We start from the raw sequence: 19,925 nt of genomic DNA, 5'->3' as shown, positions 1-19,925 counted from the left end.
TAGAAAAAAAAGTGGTTAGCGAAGAGGGAAGACACGGGTCCACCCAGGTGGGGGGACTTAACCGTGGCGGAATAAGCATATGGGATCGCCTAGTGGGGATCACGCATAGCAGGCACCTATACCCAAAACGCGGGCTGACCAGCTGGCAGACCTACAATGTAGTGGGCCAGCAGGTGACTCCTCCGCTGAGTCAGTGCTGGGGGCCACGGAGGAATCTGCAGGGCTCACCTGACGGGGAACTTTACTGACAGATAAAAAAGCACACGTACCTCCGTGTTAGGGAGAATGGCGCAGCAAGCGTGTTTTAACACCCTACCGAGTTGTTTCCTAAATCACCAAAGGGTTACCTAATACCCTTGAGGAAACCGGCTCCACTCGCAGATTGTAAAACCTTGCAAATGTGTTGGGTGTCGCCCAGCCCGCAGCTCTACAGATGTCTGTTAGAGAGGAAGCTCCGAGTGGAGTGCGCACGCACTCTCGGGGGACGTGGCTTACCTCGGCTCTGATAAGCGAGAGAAGGGCATCCACAATCCAGTGGGAAAACTTCATTTCGATACGGCACTTCCCTGCTGCCGTCCGCCATAACAGACGAAGAGCTGCTCAGATGATCTAAACTCTGAGTGCGGTCCGGATAATATGCAAGACGTGAACTGGACAATAAAGAAAAGGCTGGGTCTGCCTCCTCCGGGGTCCTCCGGGGGCAGCGCTTGCAGGCTCACTACCTGGTATTAAAACGGAGTGGTAGGAACCTTGGGCACATATCGCAGGCGGGGTCTCAGGACGTGAGAGAAAGTCAGCCCAACTACAGGCACGAGTCACTGACCGAAAAAATGCCTCCGGGTCCCCGACCCTCTAATCAATATCAACATGACCAGAAGAGCTGTCTTCAGGGACAGAAGCAACTGAGTCGAGGATCGAAGGGATCTGACGCGGCTCGTGTAACGAGGGCAAGATCCTAAGAGGGCATGAGAGGGGGCGGGGTGGATTAATTCGCCTAGCGCCCCTTGAGGAACCGGATGATGAGATTATGCGTTCCCTAGGTGCTGCCAGCCACCGCGTCATGAGAGCGGCAGCCTGCTCTCCAGCTTCTCTCGGTGTAAAGAAAGCACAACGCTGATCTGGCAAATTACCGGGTCTTCTCTGCGAGAGACGCACCATTCAGTGAATAGACTCCACTTCAGGGCATAGGCGCGCTCGGGGGGGCGGGGGATGGGGGGGGGGGGGGGCGGGGGGGGGGGTTGGGGGGGGTTTGGGGACTCTAGCCCGAGTGACGGTAATAGCCACCACAATCGGATGTTACCTAAGTCTTCCTCGCGTCTAAGGACCTCCAAAGATCGGCGAGGGTGCCAGATGGTGCCCTGTCTCTGAGAGAGTAGGTGCTCTCTCGAAGGGAACTACCAGGGGAGGGCTATCGCAAGGAGGGAGAGCTCTGACATCCAGGTCCGGTTGAGCCAGAGGGGCGCAACCAGCAACCTGTTCCTCGTCCTCCCTGACCTTGCACAGTAACTGCACGAGCAGGCTCACTGGGGGAAACGCGTATTTGCGCATGCCCCGAGGCCAGCTGTAAGCCAGTGCATCCGTGCCGAGAGCACTCGGTCAGGGAAAAGAACAACTGGCAATGAGCAATCTCGGGGGAAGCAACAGATTGATCTGGGCTTCCCCGAATCGCACCCATATCAGCTGAACAGACTCGGGGTGGACTTAAGGCTGCGGTGAAAGCGCATAGGCTGCACGGTTGAGCTTGCCTGAATATGAATGGCGTGCAGCGATTTCAGCTGCGGATGACTCCTGAGGAGCAGACGGCGGGCGAGCTGAGACATGCGGCGAGAGCGCATACCCCCCATATGGTTGATATACGCCGCCGCCGCCATACTGTCCGTCCTGACCAGCACGTGTTGCCGCTCTAGCACCCGAAAAAAACGGTGGAGAGCGAGGAACATTGCCAACAGCTCCAGGCGATATGCCAATGCAACTGGGTACCTTTCCAGGTCCGCAGCAGCATGCCTGCAATGCACAGCCCCCCAGCCCGTGTTGGAAGCGTCTGTTGAAAACACAACAAGACTGGACGCCTGTCCTAGAGGCACTCAGGCCTGTAGGAACGAGGGGTCGCTCCAAGGGCTGAGGGCGTGGCGACACAGCGCAGTAACAGAGACTCGGTGTGCGCGTGTGTGCCATGAGCGTCTGGGGACTCAATCATGAAGCCAGTGCTGATGTGGTCTCATATAGAGTAATCCGAGCGGCGTGTAGCGGCTGCGGATGCCATATGCCCCAGGAGCCTCTGAAATAGTTTCAGTGGGACCACTATTTTACTGTTGAGCTCTCTCAGACAGTACAGAATCAGCTGAGCGCGCTCTCCGGAGAGTCCAGCTCCAGCCCGAGAGAAGAGATCCTCTGCACGGGGGCGAGTTTGCTCTTTTCTCGGTTGACCTGAAACGCCAACAGGTGGAAGTGCCGAGCACTTTGTCTCTGTGCATAATCAATTGCTCCGAGAGTGGGAAAAAATCAGCCAGTCGTCAAGAAAATTGAGTATGCGGATGCCCGCGAGCCGAAGGGACGCTAAGGCACCCCGGAGACACAGAGACCCCGAAGGGGAGGGCTTTGTATTGCCAAGCTCGACCTTCAAACGCAAACCGCAGAAACTGACGGTGGCGAGGAAGAGTGAGGACATGGAAATACGCGTCCATCAGGTCTAATGCTGCAGTCCAACCAAGAGGACAAACGCACCGGAGGATGCGCTTCTGAGTGAGCATTCTGAAGGGCAGCTTGTGCAGACAGCGGTTCAAAATGCGCAGATCTAGGATTGGCCGTGACCCACCGCTCTTTTGAGCACGATGAAGTGTGGGCTGTAAAACCCGCTCTCCATCTTGGCTGTAGGTAGCGGCTCAATTGCATCCTTGGCAGGAGGACAGCAATCTCCTCTCGCAAGACAGGAGCGGACAGGGGGCTGACCCTGGTGAATACACACCTATGACTTGGGGGGCCGTTTCGCGAACTGAATCGCATAGCCGAGTCTGATTGTGCGTATGAGCCACCGCGAAGAGCTGGCCCGCGCTAACCAGGCAGGCAGAGCTCTCACTAATGGACTCATCGCTACAATCGCTGACGTACCAGCAGTGGGGCAGCGCGGAGTGGGTGTGCTGATCCGGGAAGCGCGCGGGTCCCACGGAAGAGCTGGAGGTAAGAGATTTGCTCTCACTCCGCACCCGAGCTCTGGAGGGGAGGCTTGAGGGGTGGGAGAAAGGAGACCGTCCTCCCAGCGCTCGTGAGCCAGTGGTGAAACGCACCGAATCTGCAAGCTAGAAAGCATGGCGTCCCAGACTGGCAGATTTCGGGCTGTCACATCCGGGGAAGTGGAAAAGTGCTCTTTCATGATGTTTCCATGGCAGTAAGAAGTGACGTTGGAAATGGGGCCCCGCCTTCCAGCGGGGAAAGAGCAAGTTCCCTCTTCTCCAGATGGCCATCCCCAGGGACGCTTCGAGGTCCGTTGCCGGACTTAGCGGCGTTCTGGGCAGGGGGGGCTGCCTGATTCCAAGGTGCTCGACGCGCTCGCTTCGCCAGAGGTGTGTGCGGGGGCGGTGCAGCTCTCGTAGGCGGGCGCCTTCGGCGAGGAGCAGGTATGGATGGCACGGCGGGCGGAGTGGGCTTACGGACCGCCGATAAGACATCACCCATTAGACTGCTCTCTCACCGCCACGAATCCCTGGGTGAATTCACAGATGGTGTCGCCGAACATGCCAGCTTGGGATATGGGGAAGTCAAGAAAGCGGACCTTGTCGACTTCGCGCATATCAGCTGGGGGTGGCGCTCCTGGATCACTAGTGTGGACATCGTCCTCCCCAGCGCACACGCAGCGGACATAGTATTCCGAAGAGCTTAGTTGGCGGTGGTGCGAAGCTCATAAGCCTGGGTTGGACCCACCCTTGTGCAGCTCGGCCAGAGCCTGCGCTTGGTAGCGCTGGTAGGTGGCTATCGCATGCAAGGCGGAAGCAGCCTGGCCCGCAGCTTTGTAAGCTCTAGCTCCGAGGGAGGCAGATATTTTACAGGCTTTGGATGGAAGACGAGGCGGACAAGGCGCCAAGAAGAGGCGCCGCGCGGATTAACTGCCATCGCGCACTCAACCTGAGGAATCGCCACATACCCCCTGTCCTTTCCACCATCAAGAGTGGTGAGGGTGGAGGGACACGCAGCACGAGCAGAAAAAAGTGCCCTTCAAGATCGCGTGAGCCTACTGTGCACCTCCGGGAAGAAGGGGACGCCCCTCTAGTCGGTCCGGCCGCGGAGCTGGGGAATAAACCATCTCCAACCGATGGCCGAAGCAGCCCGGGAAAGCACGGCTAACATGTCCGTTTCAGGATCCGTTTTGACAGCGCTCACCTGCCCGGAGGGGGCGAGCGGGTCTGGATCATCATCGGTCAATGAAAGCCCACCCTCCGATGCCGCGGTGGACGTCTGGTCTCCGGTGTCATCGAGCGTAAGGGCTACCATCTGTTAGACGGATCGCTTCCCCCGCCCGAAGCTTGGATAGAACGCTTGAAGGAGCGGGAGGTCCTTGGGCCCGTGGGCGATGGATTATCTCTCGCTGAAACCCTCAGATCTGCCCGAGTGCCCGATGCAGAGCAGGGGACAACTGGGGTGGTTTGCCCTTTTGCAAAGGCTAGCCGCGATCTTTACTGCGCAACAGTCATGGCATCGCAATGACGACATGAACTGCCCGCAAGCAGCGCATTAACATGCTGGACCCCCCAGACATGCAACGCAGTGCCCGTGCCCATCATCCGAGAACAGGAAACCACCGCATCCAGAAACGCACAGTCGGAGCGCCGTCCTGAAAAGGACGTGCTGCACGACTGTGTTGCTCTCTTTGTGAAGTTGCAACTTTATACGCACCGCTCTGGAGGACCGGACCCAAAGAACGCCAGGCAAGGGAGAAACCCAGCTCGACCGTCTGCCACTGCGTGTACACACTCTGGACAGAGAATATGCTCTCGTTCGCTCGGAATTGCTGGATCACAGCAGGAGGAACCCTCATCGACTCGATCAAAAAGTCTCTGAAGCGAAAAGGATGGCGTTTGGTCGCTCCAGGTGTGCTTATATGCTGGGATAATTGCCAATGAAGCACACCTGTGCAAGCTTACACTGCCAATGTATTGCATTCATTGGCCCGTTCAATACTCTTTCAGACAAGCGGCTTCTGAACCGAAACCTCCCATACGTGGATTTTCAAATCTAATCCACTTTATAGCACTGAAGTTCCCCAACCGAAGGGGAACTGAGAATTATGTGCCTTTTGTACTGGAATTAGAGTCTGGCAAATGATGGTAAAATGAAACCTAAAACAAAGAGCAGTGTGAAGGCATTGTAAAAGCATGTGGCTGTGATGGATTTTCTCTTCTATTTTGATTGAAGAGGGCAGTTGAGACTTTCTTTAGCGGACTTTCTTCAGCACCCTCTAGTGGATTTGCAAGAAATGGCACATATGTGAAAACGTTTGAGATAACTAATTGAGATTGTACACGGCAGCCTCTAGAGGATATGCGAAGACAAAAACTGCAAGAAATCATAGTGCAGGGTACATACAGTGGAAGTCAGAATTATTATCCCCCCTGAATTATAAAAAAGAAACACACACACACACACACACAAACAAAAGTATACACTTAAAGTTACCACAATCTACTTTAGCATGGTTTTACAACATCTGCTACTGTAAATAGATAACTACTTTGGAGCTTCTCATTCTCACTGAATCACTTTTTGAAAATGAATGAAGATGAGTTTATTCTTTCTATTTATCAGTTTAACACAGCATCACCTGAAACTATGAAAAATTAGACATTATTTGTAAAATATTGTGTGATGGAATGTATTTAGGATTAATCTAAGTACCTGTGTGAGTTCAGATGTCTGGAGTCTTGTTGCGTCTCGACCGTGATCTCCTTTTCAGATTGATTTTTATAGATATCTTTTACAGACACCAGCAATGGTTTGTCCATTTTCTTTCTTTTACGCTGTAGTCTAGATAAGAGCATGCTAACATTATACATGTGTTATGTTCCTCATCCGTATTTATGTGGCAAGCAGTTATGCAATAAGGAACTGTCATTATATAGAAATGTCGAAGTATAAATAGACAAAGGGACTTAAAAGCAAAATGACAATGAATTTTTGTGTGAGATTTAATTATGGATTTTAACACTTAATGATTCTGTTCCTGTATATTTAAATTTATTTGGCATTTTCCATTGTGAGTCACGTTATACTTTTTGTCAGCTAAAATGTTTTGTGTTTATCTGGTGCATCAAAAGTTTATAATTTATTGGTTTCACCTGTGGCACTATTCACATGCTTTCAGATGACATTTTTAAAGGAGACTTTGCAATATGATATTTATTTTAATGCTTATTTAATGCTCAGACAGATTTTCATTCATATCATTTATATCCTATATGTTTAAGTTCTTTGGCTTGATCATTGTATTGGTAGATGCTATTGAAAAGCTTTTGTTTGCATGTTTTTGTTGGTGGTTGCTGATAGATCAAATGTTCAGACAGTTGATTAGTTTATGGTTAATAGTTTTATCATCAGCCATATTTACATGCTCTTTTATCTTTGTTATTTATTCAATAATTTGTTCAAGAAGAATGACTTTTTAAAGGACATTTGTCATTTATTGTGGTTCCTCAAACTAAAAGATTGTAATATTGAGCATCTTAACCCTTTGTGATATATTCTACACATATAAATTAAACATATATTTTATTGATGTTCTGAATAAAACTAAAACCTTGATTATTTGTGTTAGTTGAAAATGCAGTTTAAATTATATTGGTATAAAAGTAAAATTATTCAGGTCTATAGAAACATCACAGTTAATTTAACCTGCTTATTTTTAGATATTCTGATGTGACTAAGCTTGACAGATGTTGAAATTGTTTAACATGAAAGTTTTAATATAACAGTAAGCATTTTTATTTTTAAAATATTGTTGTTGTTTTTCTTTTTTTGACATGTAGTGAATAAATAAATTACAATTATCTCTATTGTATCCTACAGAATCCCAGAACCTGCATCAAAAGATTAGTGTTAGATGATCAGCGCTGCTTCTTGCATCTTATGAAACTGAAATATCATTAAAATAAATATTCTTCACAAAATCCTAAGAAGTCAAATGAATTTATTTTATTTATTTATTTATTTATTTGGTTGATGCTAAATTTGGATTAGCCTATTTCTCTCTGTAAATATGTTTTGAATATGGCCTGCCCATGTTCATCAATTAAACACAAATAAGTAATAAGGTAGACTTATTTTCTTATATTCTGTGTATTTTTTTCATTATTTATTTTCAACATTGAACATGTGAAACAACAAAATGAAGAGAAGAAGCAGTCAATGCACAAAAAACATTATGGTGTGTTTACCCTAAAAATACTGCATTCAGTATCAAGGTAAATCATTTATAGTAATTTTAATGTTGTTTTGTTTTTTTTTTACATGTAAAAAATTTGATAACACAAATATATCTACATGGTAAAACATGCTAGAACGTATCATCTGTATTTACAATGACCATCACAATGTTTCATATTAGATATTGTATGATGCCATATTGGTTGACTTAGCCAAAACTATGCACAACTGTCAATGATCTTGTGATAAACTCTGAATGTAGTACATTCATGGATATTGCGTTTGATTATGAATTATGTTTCAATCTCAACAGTATACAGTACATCCTCAAACTGTACATTAGTTGAGTATTGCATATCAGAGGATTAATCATACCAGCATGAAGAAAAGAAAAGAAAATGTGCAGCGGTTGGCGATCCACAAGGATCAGAAATGAGAAACACTGCTTTACATGTTAATCAATTATCACTAAAGTTTTTTATGAGTTGTGAAATATTCATCTCACAAATCCACTGAAATCTTCTGTCACACGAGATATCAAGCCACCCTGATAAAGTAGGCCATTGTGTCACTCTATCAGCACACACTGCACAGTTTTCTGCTCTGCCTCCATTTGGATCTCCAGTTTCAGGTGCCCAGAAGATCAAACTACAAATAAGAATCAGATGTTCACTGCTGCTTTCTCATGTTGTGATAACGACTATGAGAATCATTAGACAATACACACACACACACACACACACACACACACACACACACACACACACACACACACACACACACACACACACACACACACACACACACACACACACACACACAGAATCACAGTCTCTAACTCACTTGTTCCTCTGAGTTGTTTATGATGATCAGATCTGCTCCTCTCGCTATACAGTCACTTCTGCTCTCATCCAAGCTTTTTAATGCATTGGACTTGTAGCAAAACTGGACTGATTGTGAGTCCATACATCTGTTAATGGAACAAGTGGAGCTTTTTATTCTTATTTACACTCCACCAAAACTAAGTAGATAGTATTAAGACATGATATGTAAGTGTATGCTAAACCTTCTCCAGCATATTTTTGACAATGTCTTCAGTACGGAAAATGATTACATAGACAAATAAACACTTTTCCAGCAGTCTGAATTTCTTTAAGGTGATTCAGAAGGTTTTCCTTCTTCCATCTAAGCTGAGCTGTCTTATTCAACAAATTTGTGTTGTTTTGCAATAACTGATTATTCTTTTCTGTGAGGTCAGTATTGTTGGTTAGTAGCTTGTTTCTGTCTTCTGTGAGGTTGGTTATGTTTGTTATTAGCTGGCGTCTCTCTTCAGTGTAGTTTGTGTTGTGTTATAGATGAATACACTCAGCACTATGACTGCAGTCAGCAGAAGAAAACACAACAGCACCAAACACACTGTAGCTGATCTGAAGCTTCTCATTCTTCCTAAATCACTTCCTGGAGATGAACAAACATTTACATAATATGCATAAACATAACATGAAAACAGAGTCATTATTGATAATGTTGAGTGATAAAATGAATTTAAGATTAATCTCAATACCTGTGACTTTAGATGACTGGATTCCCGTTGTGCTGCAAACTGTGATTTCTTTTCCAGAAAAACCTCTTATAACATCATTCTCATAGATATCATCAGGGGTTTGTCGTTCACCTTTTTGGATTCTCCAAATTGTTTCTTCTTTTATATTTTCATATTCACATTTATGTGCAGTACCTGTGAGTTCAAATGACTGGATCCTCATCGCGTTGCGGTCCGTGATCCCTTGTCCAGATTGCATTTTTATACCTTGATTTTCATAGATATTGCCAGTGTTTTCTCTGCCCTTTCTGTGCATTTTGCAGGTTATATCCTTTCTGTTTCAGTTACACTTTCAGACCGTCGCAGTGCTGTTGATGATACACTAATATTATATTCTCTCTTCTGAAGCAGACTTGGTTGTGTTCTTCAACCGTGTGTGTGTTTGTGTGTGGAAAGTACTTATGCAATAAATACATTTTGAGGAAATGATTCAAGTATTTAGGCATGTAGGAGCTTTTTTGTGGAAGTGTTTTTAGCTTTGTATTTAAATGAATTAAAACTCATTGCAAAAAGACATCTGGCTTATTATTATTATTATTATTATTATTATGACGCAGTGGCGCAGTAGGTAGTGCTGTCGCCTCACAGCAAGAAGGTCGCTGGTTCGAGCCTCGGCTGGGTCAGTTGGTGGTTAATTCCACTGTGGCAACCCCAAATTAATAAAGGGACTAAGCCGAATTATTATTATTATTATTATTATTATTATTATTATTATGCAATATGTAGATTTTTAGTTTCTTTCAAAGTGTAGAAAACATCAATGTAATATAGTCCATTCTTTCTAAAATAAACAGTTTTAAATTAACTAAAAGATGAAAACTAAACATTTAAGTAGTAATAAAAAAAAAGAAAAAATACATCAGAGTTGACCAGAGTATGTTTGAAGTGTTTAGGCTAGACCTGGACAGACTAACATGGTATTAGCTTTAATGCATTAGTTAATTAACTCAGACAATTGTTTGTTTTTATTTATTTAGTTTTATTTTTTATTTTTTTTTATCTTTTGCTTATTGGCTTTGAATACGCATACAGACAATTCATGGGTCACAGGATGGGTGGGATGTTGATTATTATCAATGAGTTGGGTGTCATCATGAGTTTCAACCAACAAGAGAATTTGCAGTGGACCTAAGACATGCTGCAGCGCTCATATTGAACCAAAACAGAAAAATAAAAGGTATACTGAACTTATATGGTCATTTTCTGTTTAAATGTCCTCCACACGGCAGAGCTGATAGAACCAAAGGTATTTGTAAACACAGTAAAGCTGAATTTCTTATTAGTGCAGTACTTTGAGTATGAAGTGTTTCTTATTGCTAGTCCTCTCACTTAACCTGTCACGGTTGCAGGTTTGTGCGCTCTTCCGGAGTGTCTGTTTGATCATGTTGGTTTGTTTTTGTTCTCCACGTGTATCTGTTTTGATCACGTGTGATGACGGCACTCAGCTGGCTTGATGAGCCCGCCAGCTGAGGCTCATATTCGGGCCTATATATGGGCCACGTTTTCTGTGTGTCTTTGTCAGTTCGTTATGTGTGCTTATGATGTGCTATTCTGTCTGTGTGCTTAGGATCTAAGGACTAATTTCTGGACCCTGTTTCCTGCCTGATTCCTGCCTGATCTCTCCTAGCACTAGCACCACATTCATTATTTGCTTTTTGTTTGACTGTGTCAATAAATATTATTTTTGTTTCTTGCACTTGGATCCCCCTGAACATTCTTTTATACGTGACATAACCACTCGCAAGTTTCTCTTATCCCTTTAGATGTATGTTCAAATTCGACTCAGGATAAACAGGGTATTCTGCCATGATTTTAGTTGGAAAGATGTGTTTCATTCAAATGCCATTAAGAGTATGATATTTACACTACATTGTATTTATTATTGAGGTTTATTTACCTCTCCACATGCCAGAGCATCTCTCTCATAAGATATATAGATAAAATAAGTTTAAAAAGCAAATAAATGTATATTTATCAAAATCCCCTAAGCATCTGTAATGTTTTCACACTGGAAGTGGCTAGTGGTGGATTTGCAACCATTTATGTCTATAATTGAGATATTTTATCCACTTAAATGCAGCACACATATCACCATAGAAAGTCAACAAGGATACTTTTTCATTGCTAAAATCCAACAAAAAGGACTCGCTTGTGTTAATTGTGTTGTTTGTTCTCTCATAAGACCACAACTAGTTTAGGTTTAATTTTAAATAATTTATTAAAGCCAACGCAGCTGCTGAGTTAAATGCTTTTAATTTAATAAATACATTTCTGTTTGACCTTGTGAAGAAATACAGATTACTATTATTATTATGATTATTATTATTATTATTATTATTATTATTATTATTATTATTATTATATGCTTAATTCATATTAGCCTATTTCTGTCTGAAATTATGTTCTGAATATATTCTGTCCATGTTCATCAATTAAACACAAATGAGAAAAAACATAGGCTTATTTGTTTATATATATTTTTTTTCAACAGCAAACATGTGAAACAACAAAATAAAGAGAAGAAGCAGTCAATGCACTAAACATTATTATTAAAAATTATTAAAATGTGCAGCAGTTGAAGATCCATGAGGATCAAGGATGAAAAACACTATTTTACATGTAAGTCAGTTGACACTAAAGTTTTATATGAGTTGTGAAATATTAATCTCACAGATCCACTGAAATCTTCTGTCACATGAGACATCAACCCACCCTGACAAAGAAGGCCAGGCTGTCACTTTTTCAGCAGACACAGCACAGTTCTCTCCTCTGCCTCCATTTGGTTCTTTAGATGCCCAGAAGCTCAAACTACAAATCAAAATCAGAAGTATAGGGCTGCGTTCAGTATGTTATGATAATGACTGTGAGAATCATTTATTAAATAACAATTAGTTTAGTTTTCTGATTTCTCACTTATTATTCAGTGCACTGCCATCAACCCATGTCCATATGCCCTCAGCAACAGTGTCATTCAGACCAATCCAGACTGCGCTACCAGCCATTCTCTTAACAAAATCCTGAGCACACAAGACAATTGCAGATTAATATCAGAAACTGATAATTGACCATCTCTCACTCAGCTGCTAAACATAAAACAAACACACACACAGACACACACACACACACACACACACACACACACACACACACACACACACACACACACACACACACACACACACACACACACACACAGTCTCTAACTCACTTGTTCCTCTGAGTTGTTTATGATGATCAGATCTGCTCCTCTCGCTATACAGTCACTTCTGCTCTCATCCAAGCTTTTTAATGCATTGGACTTGTAGTAAAAACTGGACTGATTGTAAGTCCATCCACCTGTTAACAGAACAAGTATACTTGTTATTCCCATTTACACTCAGCCACTATAGTCATGATATATTTAAGTGCATGCTAAAATACACCACAACATTCTCCAGCATGTTTTTGACAATGTCTTCTGTATAGAGAATTAGGACATAGACTAAAAATAAACAATTTACCAGCAGTCAGAATTATTTTCAGCTGATTCAGAAGATTGTCCTTCTTCCATTTTAGCTGGTCTGTCTCATTCAAGAGATTTGTGTTTTTATGTATTAGCTGATTACTCTTTTCTGTAATGTTGGAGATGTTGGTTATTAGCTGGCGTCTCTCTTCAGTGTAGTTTGTGTTGTTTGTATAGATGAAGACACTCAGCACTATGACTGCAGTCAGCAGAAGAAAACACAGCAGCACCAAACACACTAGAGCTGCTCTGGAGTTTCTGTTTTTGACAGAATTGCTTCCTAAAGATAGCAAACAATACAAGAACGTTTTTTTTTTATAAATTTTTTTTCAAAGTTTTATTTAACTGTGTAAAGTAAATTTATCTGAGTTACCTGTGTGTTGAGGTGTTTGAAATTCTGATATTTGAGTGTTAAAGTCCTTTGTATTATTGCCATGCTTCATGTTTCTTACAGCCTCTGCAGTGATGTAGATATCTACTGTCTTCTCTATTCTGTCATCTGATTCCATCGATGAACTTTTGTCCATACTAGCATTCACAAACCCAGACATTTCCAGTTCAGTTTAAATGGCTACCACATTTTAACTATGAATCCAAAATCTGAAGTATTTGTAAAAGCTTATAAGTAAACTGCGGTCTCTTCTGAGGTGGACATTTTGTTCTCCCGATGTCACTTTGTGTCTGTAGTAATAGTCCTTGCATTTACTGTATGTAAAGAAGGAACTTGCATCTAATAGGAAGTTAACAAGAATGTCACTATATCCTCTTACAATACAGAATGTTGAACTTAAAATAAAAGCAGCATTCATAGCAAGCTTGATAAATATTTGCAGCTCAATAAATGTAATATTATTATTATTATTATTATTATTATTATTATTATTATTATTATTATTATTATTATTGTCATCACTGTAAAAATGTGTTCTTTTTTGTAAAGTAAATACTTAGAAATTAAAGTCACTTTGCTGCCATCAGCCTTTCCAGCACTCTTTTACTTCACTGTCTGTCAGACCAATCCAAACTTTATCATTACCTGAAATTTTCTTCACAAAATCTTGAGAATTCAAATGGGGAAGCACAGTTAAATACTAAACTGAAATCAGACACACATAATTGTATGACGTATTTATGCTAGGTCTGGGCAAGCTAACATGTTATTCTAGCATTAAAGCGTTAATTAACTAACTCAGACAATTGTTTGGTTTTATTTCTAAAGTTTTTTATTTATTTATTTATTTGTTATTTTTTGAAAGTCTGTTGCTCATTGCTCCGAATACACATACAGACAATCGGGTCACAGAATGGGTGGGATGTTGATCAGCATTGGCTTGGGATGGGTGTCATCATGTGTCTCAAACAACAAGAGAATTTGCAGTGGACTGGAATTTGCAGCGCTCATATGAACCAAAACAGCAAAACATGGGACAACATGAATAAATTGTGTAGAGCCATGTATTTCTTACAGTGAATAATGCTACCTTCTGAAAACGCGAGGAACTCATTCTCTTACTAAATGTGATTCAACATGATTACATTAATTTAATTTTAGCAAACTATTTTTAAAAGCATCCTAATTAAATTATCAAAATAGTCGAGTTACATTTTTTAAATGTAAAATGTTTACATTTTTTAACATTTTCAAAAATGTAACTTAAATTTTATTACTTAAGTGTTAAAGGTAATGCAATACTTTACTTAAGAAAAGTAATAATATTACGTAACTTAGGTTACTTGAAATGCGTTACCCTCAACACTGGTCATTTTCTGTTGATAGAACCAAATGTATTGGGAAACGCTGCAAGGCTAAATTTCTTATCACCAAAGTACTTTGAGTATGAAGAATCACAGTATTTTTAAATGCTATACCTTGCACTTCACCATTTTGCAAGTTTCTTTTATTCCTTATTCCTGTGTGTGTGTGTGTGTCCATGTAAAGGTAACTTGGTGGAAAGGTCAGATTACATACATTAGGAACAACATTAGCCAATAAATGAATCAAGTATCGCAGATATAAGTAAAACAGATAAAAAAGAAACCAGAGTTAGGGAGCAACAACTATGCTTAGTAATGTATGATAGTAATAATGACAGTAAAAAGAAAGAAAGGACAACAGTAATAATAAATGACAATGATAATAAATCACAAGTACTACCCTAACTACTACTACTACAGAAAGTTACTTATATTACTATATAATTATTAACTACTATTGCTGCTACTACAGTCACAACCACAACTATTACTACTATAATGTCTACTACTGCTGATACTAACACAACAATGACTACCACTACTGATACTACAGCGTCTGCTACAACTAATACAATGTCTACTACTACTACTACTACTACTACCGCAATCACTGCTACTACAACATCTACATCAACGACATCTACTACTGGTACTACTACACCAAAAACGATTACTACTGCTACAGTGACACTTTTACTACTTCTGCTACCACTATACCAACTTCATCAACTACTACAGGAACTAATACTTCAATAATCACAATTACGATCGATACTACTAAAATGACTATTACTACTACACCAACATCGACTTCTACTACTACTGCTACAACGACACCTTTACTACTTCTGCTACCACTATACCAACGACATCAACTACTACAGGAACTACTACTTCAAAATACAATTACAATCGATACTACTACAATGACTACTGCTACAACTACTACTACTACAACAACAACAACAACAACTACTGCAACCTTAATAATGATAATCGATTAATACTTATATTAATGATAATGAAAAGATAACAGGAGGACAGGTCAGAACAGTGATAATAATAATGATAACAAAAGTAAAAGTAATACCATTAATGATAAAAGTGGCGGGGGGGAGGGGAGGGGAGGTTGGGAAATCAGGGAGAGGACAAGTAATGATAATAATAATAATAATAATAATAATAATAATAGTAAGTAGAAGAGGAAAGAGAGGGAAAGGAAAAAATAAAAATAAAAAAACAGAAAAAGAACGCGAGGAATAGAAGAAAAGGAAAGAAACAAAAAGAGTCGAAAAATAAAGTTCAGCAAATAAAACAATGAGAATAATAATGATAAAAAATAACAAATAATAATAAAAATAAAAATAACATTACTATTAAATGAACGAATTATACAAACCCACAGGAAATAGTAATATTAATAAGATGTATGATGGATTATTAACACTGTAACTATAATATACTCATGCTGGTAATAATAATAACAATAATAATAATAATAATAATAATAATAATAAAAACAACAGCAATTTTAACAATAACTTGAGAAGGTGGAAGTTGTATGGTGAGCATTGTGGTATAAAGTGTTTGTCAGTTGCTTTGTGATGCATTAAAAAAAAATGTGACGTGTAGCATGGACCAGTCCAGTTTAATGCCCAGGCCGCCATGCCCACGTCACACTTCTCCCTCTGAATGTAGTCTGAATGTTTTTTTTTCTTCTTTTTTTTCTTCCCATTTTTTCTTCTTCCTCCTCTCCCTTTTTTTATTTTTTTATTTTTTTATTTAATTTTTTTATCTGTTGTTGGACTGGTCAGGGGAAGAACTGGTATAAAAAATATGTAATGATAATAATAATAATAATAATATGCATAATAATAAATAATAATAATAAAAAGAAAAAAATATGATAAATAATAATAATAAATTGAATATATAACATTGAGAGAGACAGAAAAGGAGATCGAGTAGAATGAAAGGGAAAGCAAAGAAGTATATAAAGACCGAATTATATTGTGGAAAGGTATTAATAAAATTTACACTAGTTTTTTTTTTTTTTTTTTTTCTCCAATTGATTTATTTATTTTAAATTTGATTTAATATATATATTTTTTCTCTAATACCTCTACTTGACCCCCTCTCCCCCCTCCCCTCTTGTTTATATACTGATGAAGGTGTTGTTAGGGAATGGCTTCAGGCAAAGAGGATCTTCAATGGAGATGTATTCTGTTAATAAGTTTTTCCAGTGTAAGATGTGAATGTTATTTCTTGATTTCCAGTTCATTAGGATAGTTTTCTTGGCGATAGTTAGAGCCACCAGCAGTAACTGACCATTTGTATTATTTATATTGATTGTGGATCTCACCTAATATGCAGAGGGAGGGACACAGTGGGATGTGACAACCCATTAAGTTGGAGAGTGAGTCAGTAAGCCTTGATCCAGGGAGGCGGCAAGATGGCGCCTATGTAAGACGTGGTTTTAGTAGCTCTTAAACCTTATCTGCAGTTCTTGACCTAACTTGCTCTCATGACTGTAAAATAATAATAATATAGCGTAACGAATTTGATACTTATGAACCCTACTTTGTAAGAGTGTTTTTTTTGTGTGTGCAACAAGTGGCTTTATGAACATTGACGTAGCTCGCTTGTTACCCATCTGATATAACGTAGGCCTAGAAACAAGGAAAAGTTATTTCAGCTTGCTATGGAAGACGCTTTGGCAGTAAAGAGACAACATAGCTATACCAAAACAACAGAGGAAGATTTTGATTCATCAACGCTACCTGAAACTCCGACGAAGAGTCCAAACGCAAAGATGCGACGCCACACAGACGATCCATCTAATGCAGTTATCTTGGAAGCAATTGAAAAATTGGCCAAAAAACAAGATGATTTTTTGGAGAAATTGGTGGCAATTGAACAATCTGTTTCAAACAACTCGAGCCGCATCACCGAACTCGTGTCTGAAATAGACACGATTGCTAACAAAGCTGACTTAGCCGTTGCCAAATCAAGTGAGATAAAGGATCAAGTTACATCCTTAAAAACAGAAAATAAACAACTCTGGCAAAAGTTGGACGAGCTTGAGACCTACAAAAGGCGGTGGAATCTTCGGATTGCTGGTATCCCTGAAGTAGAAGGAGAAAACGTGAAAATGGAGGTAATGGAAATACTGCGGCTTGTTTCACCGTGTTTGACTGATGTTCTGCAATCCTCAATTGACGTTGCTCACAGACTCGGTAAGAAAAATCTGACACATCCTCGTCGCATCATTGTGCAGTTCATGTCTCGTACGCACCGTGACCTCATCTGGACCGACGCGAAGCGCTCCGAAATCCTCAAACAAAAAAATATCAGAATAACGGAGGACTTGACACAACGTGCAAGAGATGCTCGGAACAAACTGTGGCCGCTTGTTAATCAAGCTAGACTGGAAGGTAAACGTGCAGGGTTTCAGGGCTCCACGGCTGTCATTGACGGGAAAAAAGTCACTGTGGACGATATTTAACTGACACACTTACACTTTCTAATGTTAAAAACTTACACTCTCTTTGATTTTGCTAAATGTTGGGTTCTTTTTTCAAACTAGAAAATCGAAAATATGTTTATGATGAGGAGGTCTGGACAAGTGTTGCACTCATCTTTTTTCTTTACTCTAAATTGTAAAAAAACGCTCTTCTACAGTAGTTTTACTACTTGAATAGTTTCAGAACTCGTTCAAATTGTTATTTCATGTCATTTAGTTTGTCTTGTTTTTCACTTAATGTTAGGGGAATTAGGGACTTAACTAAACGTAAAGCTTTATTTCTTTTTTGTAAATCAAAAAACAGAGATGTCTATTTTTTGCAGGAATCACATTCAAACGTGAAAGATGAATCTTTTTGGTCGAACCAGTGGGGGAGAAAAATTATGTTTTGTCATGGTTCTAATAACTCAGCCGGGGTTATGACTTTATTTAATCCACAGTTTAATAACACCTTACTTGAATCGCATTGCTCAAATGTAGGCAGGTGGTTAATCACTGTAACTCAGTTTAAAGAAAACATTGTTATTCTTACAAATGTATACGGCTATAATAGGCCCAATCTTAACACCGTGTTCTTTTCAGATTTAACTGTTAAACTAGTTTCTTTAAAAATAAAATATCCATCCTCAACAATCATTACAGGTGGGGACTTTAATGAAGCTCCTGACCTTTGCTTTGATAGATTTCCTCCAAAATATGACAATAATACACCTAATAAAATTATTAGTGATATTTGTTCTAATCTTTCTTTGGTAGATATATATAGACTTTTACACAACGACATTTCCTCTTCTTTTACCTGGTTTAAATCTGACCTTACTCAGAAATCACGTATAGATTTTTGGTTAATTTCTGATAGTTTGATATCATCTGTTAAATCTTGCAGTATCTCCACAGCCCCATTAACCGATCATGCAGGAATTGAACTAGAAATTTCAAATTTTATCTGTAATTCATCAAGAAAACCTGGATATTGGAAATTAAACACCTCTCTATTACAAAACTCTGAATACTGTTTGGGGATTAAAGGCATAATTGACTCTTTTAAAAAAAACACAGTCAACTCTCATATCTTAAACTGGGAATTATTAAAATTTGAGTGTCGCAATTTTTCAATCAAATTTAGTAAAAAATTGTCAAATTCTAAGGGACTATATTATGAATCCTTAGTAAAAGAAATTAATCATTTAGCATGTATTACTTCCCCATGTGACACAGAGACAGAAAAATTATATACATTAAGAGAAAAACTAAACACTCTCTATATGGAAAAGGCAAAAGGGGCTTTTATTAGATCTAGAGCCAAATGGCTAAAGCTGGTGAAAAGAATTCGGCATACTTTTTTAACTTAGAAAAAAAACGGGGTGAAACGAAAAAAATTTGTTCTTTGTATATTGATAACAATGTAGTAACAGATGAAAAGACTATTTCAAAATTTGTTTCAGATTTTTATCAAAAGTTATACACATCTAATTTTAACTCTGACTCAAGTGACCTTTTTTTTAGTAAATTAAAGCATTTTATTCCTTGCATAAGTAAGATTAATAAAAACCTTTGTGAAGAGGAAATGTCTTTAAGGGAACTGGATGATATTATTAAAAAAACGCCTTCCAACAAAAGTCCAGGACCTGATGGTCTACCTTTTGAGTTTTATAGAGTTTTCTGGGAAGATATAAGAGACTTAATTTTAAACATGTTTAATGAATGCGCTACCAATGGAGAACTTACAGAATCTATGAAACAGGGAGTAATTACTTTGATTCCAAAACCGAATAAAGATACTCTTTACCTGGATAATTGGCGTCCAATTACGCTACTCAACTCCGATTACAAATTACTAGCATCATTATATGCTACTAGGTTAAAACCATGTTTGGAGGAAATCATATCTCTCTCCCAATCTGGATTTATGAAGGGAAGAAATATTTCAAATAATATTAGATTGGTATTAGATCTGTTGGATTACTCAGAGTTAGTAAATGAGGAGGCTTTAATTTTATTTTTAGATTTTTACAAGGCCTTTGATACAGTTGAACATAGTTTTATGTATCAGACACTTAATTATTTTGGTTTTGGCCCAACATTTAAAAAAATGATGAAGACATTTTATTATAATATTTCAAGTAGTGTTT

The 19,925-nt window shown here is 39.7% G+C and overlaps 2 protein-coding genes across 24 annotated transcripts in view; one reads left to right on the top strand and one right to left on the bottom strand.

The window, feature by feature from the left end:
* cadm2a (cell adhesion molecule 2a) overlaps positions 1-19,925 on the top strand; it is an 877,490-nt gene that overhangs the window by 633,166 nt on the left and 224,399 nt on the right.
* si:ch73-122g19.1 lies at positions 7,005-13,204 on the bottom strand. Of its 2 annotated transcripts, XR_012386316.1 has the most exons (8): positions 12,889-13,204; positions 12,514-12,795; positions 12,222-12,349; positions 11,927-12,030; positions 11,726-11,821; positions 8,975-9,321; positions 8,254-8,868; positions 7,347-8,058 (listed from the first exon to the last, which is right to left on the bottom strand). XR_012386316.1 is itself a non-coding variant. In XM_073914727.1 (7 exons), exons 1-7 carry the CDS (start codon positions 13,064-13,066, stop codon positions 8,038-8,040), a joined length of 936 nt encoding a protein of 311 aa, XP_073770828.1. In that variant the 5' UTR covers positions 13,067-13,204; the 3' UTR covers positions 7,005-8,037. The 2 variants fall into 2 exon arrangements, 1 of the variants encoding a protein (XP_073770828.1); XM_073914727.1 differs by lacking the exon at positions 8,975-9,321 and having other exon boundaries at positions 7,005-8,058; positions 8,254-8,380.

The sequence above is a fragment of the Danio rerio genome, chromosome 10 (assembly GCF_049306965.1).
Source record: "Danio rerio strain Tuebingen ecotype United States chromosome 10, GRCz12tu, whole genome shotgun sequence".
Classification (NCBI taxonomy): Eukaryota; Metazoa; Chordata; class Actinopteri; order Cypriniformes; family Danionidae; genus Danio; species Danio rerio.
This window is presented reverse-complemented; position numbering and strand designations above follow the sequence as displayed.

Excerpts from the sequence above, each read along its gene's own strand:
- si:ch73-122g19.1 (XM_073914727.1), bottom strand. The coding sequence starts at position 13,066 with ATGTCTGGGTTTGTGAATGCTAGTATGGACAAAAGTTCATCGATGGAA. Across the intron at positions 12,796-12,888 it reads TCAAACACCTCAACACACAG|GAAGCAATTCTGTCAAAAAC; the intron begins GTAACTCAGATA and ends TGCTATCTTTAG. Across the intron at positions 8,059-8,253 it reads TAAACAACTCAGAGGAACAA|TTTGATCTTCTGGGCACCTG; the intron begins GTGAGTTAGAGA and ends TCTTATTTGTAG.